The 6994-nt window shown below is 48.3% G+C and overlaps 1 protein-coding gene across 12 annotated transcripts in view; it reads left to right on the top strand.

Moving 5' to 3' along the window:
• Nucleotides 1-6994, top strand: part of C2CD2 (C2 calcium dependent domain containing 2) — a 34784-nt gene that overhangs the window by 537 nt on the left and 27253 nt on the right. For 10 of the 12 annotated variants that reach the window (XM_085529616.1, XM_085529621.1, XM_085529592.1 and 7 more), the window contains exon 2: nt 743-841. In XM_085529616.1, coding sequence (XP_085385742.1) covers nt 743-841 — 99 coding nt within the window. Of the gene's footprint in view, nt 1-244; nt 623-742; nt 842-6994 lie in introns of those variants that run through there. The other 2 variants (XM_015883082.2, XM_085529620.1) reach the window with 2 other exon arrangements.

Here is a 6994-nt window from a genome sequence, read left to right as displayed (position 1 = left end):
GGGCGTGGGAGCGGGCCGTGGGCGGCGTGCTGCTATTGCTGCTGCTATTGCTGCCCCTCGGGGCGGCCGTGCGTGCCTCTAGAGGTCTGATAGAGCCGGTGGCCCCGGAGGGAAGGCTGGGGCAGGAGGAAGAGCCGGGAAGCGTGTGTGTGAGAGATAAGAGCCGCGCAGCCCGGCTCGCAACCAACGCTGGCTACGGGCGGACGGCCCGTGTCTCAGTGTGAGCGCCGGCTCGGCACACGCCCCGCCCGAAGTGCTGTGTGCCCGAGCGGCTGGCAGCGCTGCACGGCTCCCCTCACAGCCACGGCCGAGGAGGGGCTCCGCTCCCCACCTCGTCGAGCTGAGTGTTGGGGATTTGGTGGGTTTGACACGGCCTAACGCAGCTGTGTGGCTTTGTGCCCGCACAGCCATGAAAGCCAGCTGTGTCATGGGCTGTGTTCAAGAAGTGTGGCCAGCAGGGTGAGGGAGGTGATGCTGCCCCTCTGCTCTGTGCTGGTGAGGCTTCACCTGGAGTACTGCATCCAAATAGGGAGTCCTCAGCACAGGAGAGATGTGGATCTATTGGAGTGTATCCAATGACCCTTCAAAGTCATACAGCTCTATGTGTTCTAGGGAGGCTGAGGTAAAGTTGGGCCTAGATGTGAGCTCTAAGTGCAGATTTTCAGGCTCTTCCTTGTATTTTCATCCCTTGTCTCCAAGGGGTAGGTTCACCACCTGATAGTGCTCCTCTTCTCTTTCCTAGGACTCACAGCTGCTGACGTTTGAGGAAGATGACCCAGCAGAACCACTCGAGCTCACAGTTAAACAAGTTGTTAGCGTGGTGAAGTCTGTCCAGGACAAGGTAAACATCCTAATTGTGCTTCAGGGTACTTTTAGTAGAAAATGCCACTTTTTGAGTGCCAGCGGGAGTTTTATTCTGCAGTACCTAAGTTAGCAAAGGTTGGTTTCAGACTGCCTCCAAGGGACCTCTTCGCATTGGTTCACTTCTTGAGCAAGCCATGAGCGAAGCGCTGCAGGGCGTCTGCCAAATGAACAACAGCCAGGGCTGCGCTGAGCTGATAGAAACACCTCCATGCCCTCCTACTGCCATTGCGGTTCCCTGTCCTGATGTAGAAGTTGGTCAGCGATTCATGCAGGAGAAAATGCCCTGGGGCTGAAAGACCTGCCTGCCTCCTGCTGTGTGGTGGCTGAGGCAGCCCTGCTTCCCAGCTCCCAGCCAGACAGGGTCAGTGGGGCAGGTGCTGAGTACTCCAGGTGATTCCTAAGAACTTGTCTGGGCCTTCCTCTCCCACCCCCACAGCACGTATTGGGAAGTTGCTTTTCTCTTGCTCAGTGTGGGCAATATTAGAATCGTGGTGTAGGGAACCTGCTTTGGCAGGGAGGGTTGGACTTGATGATCTCTAGAGGTCCCTTCCAACCCCTGCAATTCTGTGTGATTCTGAGTGAAGGTGGAATGTAGCTCTTATATCAATGTAAAAATGCACTAAGAGGAAAGGAGTGTATGTGTACTCGTTGGCACTGATAGCTCCTGTATTTCCATCTTGGTTTCAGTAACTATTAGCCAGTGACTGTTAGCTCAGCTTCAGGCCCCCAAATCAATTGAACCCATTACTTTTCTTCTAGTTCTGCTTCTTTACTTTAGTTTGCTTGTCTCATTTAGATGTTAAGCGGCTCTGCTATGATTCCTTTGAAAATTATGCATACTTGTCTGATAACCAACCACACCCTGATTGGTGGCAGCTGGGGACTGCCAACATGTAAAGCTCTTTGTGCACTTGTTCTCAAGCCACAGTTCTGTTTTTTCTTTGTTTTTTCTGTTGTTTTTTTTCCCCCAATGTTTCCCTTTCATACTAATGCTCCCTGCTCCAGTGGCTCTCTCCTGCCCATGGGGCCTGCTGCTGCTGTGGCAAAGCTGTTGTAGCATGAGCAGCAGGAGCTGGGCAGCACCAGCTGTGGTGTGGCTGGGCTCTTGCTCTCCTCTGCCAGGGGCTTTGTGGCCTGGCACCCTCCCTCCTGCTTTGTCTGACCTTGGGTTGAGCCATTTCAATATGTTAATCAAGCTGTTAGTATTGCAGCCAGCGATCTGATGTGGTTTTGCAGCAGCTTAAGGCAATATAAGCACATTTAAAAACGTATTGGATTAAGAGAGTTTTGCTTACGTAATTGGGTAGTTTTGTATTCCCCCAGAACCTGTTTCCATAATCTTGTGCACAGCTGCTGGAAAAACATTCTCTGAATGATTCCTATTCCTTCTGTTAAGGTACAGCTGAATAATTTATTTCTATTTCAATATGTAATAACCAAAGAGTGACACTCATGCGTATCCACCCCCAGGCACCCCAGGAGTTCTCTCATAGGCTGTTTCACTTACATACTCCTTAGGTGATACTGAGCATCCAAAGCTCAAGTTTCATATTTTACATTTTTCTTGCACTTCAAACCCTTAATCTTTTCAAGTATCCCCCAGAAAGCAAAATGCAACTGAAATCTCCAGTAGCAGCTTGTGTGGATGCAGTCTACTTATGCTTGCTAACCCTGCCCGTGGCAGGGGGTTGGAGCTGGATCATCTTTAAGGTCCCTTCCAACCCAAACCATTCTGTGGTCCAATGTTGTTGGCACATTATTGGTGTGGTTGGTGATCACATGCTGTTTGCTTACTGATGTTGCAGCCTCCCTTAGAGCTCAGCACATGCCTGGGCCATTGTCTGACATGGGGCTGTTGTCCTGTAACTGGTTCGTCTTGCTTCTTCACTTGCAATCAGGATGGCAAGTGTATAGGCACCTTGCTCAGCAGCCAAGGGAGATTTACTGCACTTTGCTTCAAATAAGTTTTTTTTAAGACTTTATATTGGAGAGGTTGTGGTCGTCAATGGAAGCACAGAGGATTGAGAGTGAGGGATGAAAACAGCAGTGAATATGGGAAGGACATGGTTAGTGGTTGTGGTGGTGATGGGTCAGTGATTGGACTAGATGATCTTAGTGGTCTTTTCCAACATTAAAGATTCTATAGGGTGTAATGCTTTAGTGTGGGTGGGTGTTTGCTGATGGAGCCCTGTAGTGCTTGTCCTTTGTGGAACACAGTCTTGCGGTGCTGGGAGCAGCCTCACGCCTGGCACACATCCACACCGAACTGACAGGAGATTGCCAGCCTGCTGTAATTCTGCATTGCTGCTGTCAGACTTGTTTGTGACCAGGACACGCGCTGACACGTGGCCCTTAGGTGTGTACAGCTGTGTTTGTGCTGAAGGAGCTGGAGGCTGTAAAACTGGCAGGCGTTCCACAGCACGGCAATGCAGACAGAGTAGGGGAGCTGCTGGGTCTGAGCTTGGCAGGTGGCACTGCCTTTGGACAGAGCTGCTCTGTCAGAGAGGTGGCACCACACTGTCCCTGGGCACAGCCCATGCTTGGTTGTAATCTTCACTCTAGTTTTGGGCCAGAGCCTAAATACGTAGAACGGAGCAGGCTGTTTTCATTGTGTGGGGCTGGCTGTTCTGTTTCAGTAAAGTAAACATTTGCAATATTCTCAGCTATTTCTGCCAACCTTTCCGTTACCAGAATCTATTTCCAGAAGCTTTGAACTTCCCAGCAGCGATAAAAGGCAACAGAGGAGATGATTCTCTTGTCGGGAGCTTGGCACGAATGGGTTTGGACAGAGCAAACTTGTCTGTTTCCCGACTGTTAAACAGCGAAAGTATCCCCCTTCCTCCTGCTTCGTGCTGAAACAAAGAGGGGAAGAAGCCCTCCAAGTGCCCGCAGTTTGCTTTTCCTTTGATAAGCAGTAGTAAAAAGCTGCTGCACAAGGAGTGGCTGTCCTGCAGCGCAACAGGCAAGAGCAGATAGTAAAGCTTTGTGTCGGTTTTTCTGTTGTGTGTTCCATGGGGGCAAATGGTGGAGCAGAAGGAGGGCTGCTTTGTGGCCTTATGTGCGGTCTCGTTTTCCAACAGGCTGTGCAGTGTGCCCAAAAAAGCGCTTGTTCAGCTGTGTATCTTTGCTGCTTTGTTCCCATCCAGCATCAAGCTGGGGTGCAGAGCCTCCCATCTCCCCTCATTTCAAAGCCCATGAGGGTGTTGTGGTGCAGTGGCTGCTTTCCTCTCCAGGAAAGTCTGCTTTCTCATCATGAATGCTGCAGCATGAACTGGGATTCGTCCACAGAGATGTACATGTGTTTATCCCCGATTGTTTCTGGTGGGCTGCACTGCCCTGACCATCACGTGCAGTCTGTATTGTCCCTTAACCCCTTCTTTTGCTTGGGAAGCTGTCCCAGGGATTTGCTGCTTCAATGATCGTGTTGTTTGTTTTATTTAGTTTTGTTTTTTCACAATCCTAAGTGGAATCATGGCCCACGCAGCTTTTTCATTTATTTATACTTTTTCTCTTCCTGTACTGGCACGATCCTTTTTCTCCCGGCACTTGCTGTCCGTGGGTATATCACAAGGGAGTTACGTTTCCTTCCAGCCTTTGTTTGGCTGAGCTAAAGAAGTTGTTCCTCAGGTCTCCTTTCTCAGTGCTGGTTTGCCTGTCCCTCCTATGTATCGTATCCCTTTGCGCAGCTGCTCCAGTTGGATTCACTCTTGAATGTGACAGTTAAAGCCTACAATGGAGTCTCGCAGTCTGTTGAGATGTCTGCCTGGCTGTGCTTTCTTGACAGTGCTCTCTCAATGCCTTTAATGCCTTTCAATGCCTTGGACTTGATGATCTTCAAGGTCTTTTCCAACCTGGGTAATTCTATGATTCTATGATTTAAGGATGTTTTCCTGTGCAACCTGCTGCAGGGAACCTGTTTAGCCAGGTGCCGGTATAGGTGATCTCCAGAGGTTCCTTCCAACCCCTACAGCACTGTGATTCTGACCTGCCTCTCCCTTGGCTGCTTCACATTGTCATTGACTTCATGCTTGCAGGTCATGGCTTTTCCTTAGAGATACTGCTCCTATAGAGGGGAGTTTTTAATTCCTGCATGTATGCTTTGTATTTTGAGTTGCATTTCTATTCCAGTCCTCAAGGTTTTCAACTCTCTTTCCTCACTTTCTTTCAGGACCTCCTGTTGAATTTTGTAAATAGGTGTCCCAGTTAATACAAACAAGACAACGCAGTGGTTCTAACCTACTTTGAAACTGAGCATCTTGTCAAAGGGAGGCATCTGTGCTGGAATTTGTTTGCTTCGGTGGTGGTAATTACTGGTTTGAGCCCTGTCGGACAGATCTGCACGGTCCTTCTTCAGGCTTGAGCCCCATCCACCAGCCTGGTTCAGGTGTCAGTGGTAACCCAGTGCCCCCAGTGACACTACATGTAGACTGGCAGACCTCTTGCATTTCACTGTCTTTGTCTCTGTGTTTTCATCTGTGCTGAATAAGCTCTTTGCAAAGACGTGTGTGTTAGTGAGGCCAAAGTACCAAGTCTTGCTCTGCTACTTGTTTTCCCCCTTCTTAAGTATAGATACCGCTGCTTGTCCTCCCACCATTTGATACTCACTGAAAATTCTCCCTCTCCTGTCTGATTGTATTCCCTGATAATTGTGTGTTTTTTTTTTTTTAATCCTTTCTTCTTTGAATTTGCGTGTCTGTCAGTTGCAAAAGAATGACTGAACTCACTTGATATATCTGTTTTTGTTCTGTTGCTTACACAGGTAGCTCCTTCTTCTGTGCACCCATTCCATCACCCTGCCTTCACCCCAGTGCTTATCATCACTTTAAAGAACTGCCCTGAATTTGTCTCATTATATCTGCAGGCACATTTGCTTTCATGCTTCTAAAAATCTTCTTCAAGCAGTGTCTTGGTTAGACATTGCCTTTTCTCCTCTTCCCTTCTCAGTATTGTCTGTGTCATGTAGTGAACTACTTGGGTCATGAGGGAGCTGTATAGGAGCTACAGAAAGCCCCTTAAGAAGCCATTCCATAGGCTCAGGTTGCTGAAGCAGGTGGTGTAATTCTTCTTTTGAATAGCTGAGTATAATGATTGTAAAAAGTCAGAGGTTTCTGACTTGGAAGTTTTCTTACAGAGTGGTTATACATTAAGCATACAAACTTATCTGGGTGGACATTGACAAGAGAAGCTTCCTGTGCCAGAAAAGAACTTTTTCTTTCTAACAGTAATTCTTCAGAGAAAAAAAAAAAGGAGATTGTGGAGCTCCCAAATCTTATAGCATCCTGATCCTGCAGCTGAGGCTAAGGCTGCTTCATGGCATATTTTTCTTCATGTATTAACTGTTTATTACTTCTATGCTACCGATACGTATTTTGCAACCTCAGGTAACTTCCTCCTTCTGGAAATAAAATGCAGTGAAGCAGATTTCTGTTCAAAAAGCAATTGAGCTGATAATGCTGGGAGTTTTACATACCCATGTGATACAGTCTGGCTTGAGGAAGGTGGAAGACTTCTTCTTTTGGGCTCTGAGAACTTCCTTCTGAAGTCGCAGCCGTTCATCATTCCCTTTACCACAGAAGAGACTCTGCTGTCCTGCACAGAGAAGTGGAGGAGAAAGGCTGATGTGGAGGAGTAACAGAAGGGCTGTACATAAGGAAAAGCTGTTTTACAGTAAGGGTGGTGAGGCACTGGCGCAGGTTGCCCAGAGTGGAGGTGGATGCCCCATCCCTGCAGACACTCAAGGTGGGGCTGGAAGGGGCTCCGAGCAACCTGACATAGCTTTGCTGCCACTTCAGGGAGAAGAGAAAATGAAATGTTTCAGTTCTGTCCAGAAGAACTATGAAATCAAGATACAGAAAGGGAGGGCAGAGCAAGGGGACAGTTTTCAACAGCTGAGAGGACGCGTGTCCAGACACTTCAGTTTCTTAGGAAAATATCTCTGTCTTTCTTTAACTCTAATACTTTTCCAGTCATATTCTTCTCTGAAGAACCTCCACAGGGTGTAAGATCCCAAAAGTGCTCAGAGAGACCCCTTGCTGGTGACAGGCTGCCTGTGAATAGGGAGGTGCTGTAGGGAGAAGGCACCTCAGTCTCTTGCTGCTGGAAGAGCCTGGGTGTTGTGCTGCTGCTTCAC

This window comes from Coturnix japonica, chromosome 1 (assembly GCF_054131305.1).
Source record: "Coturnix japonica strain WE chromosome 1, WE-NBRP24, whole genome shotgun sequence".
Classification (NCBI taxonomy): domain Eukaryota; kingdom Metazoa; phylum Chordata; class Aves; order Galliformes; family Phasianidae; genus Coturnix; species Coturnix japonica.
The sequence above is the reverse complement of the archived record's forward strand: the minus strand, read 5'-3'. Positions and strand labels throughout refer to the sequence as shown.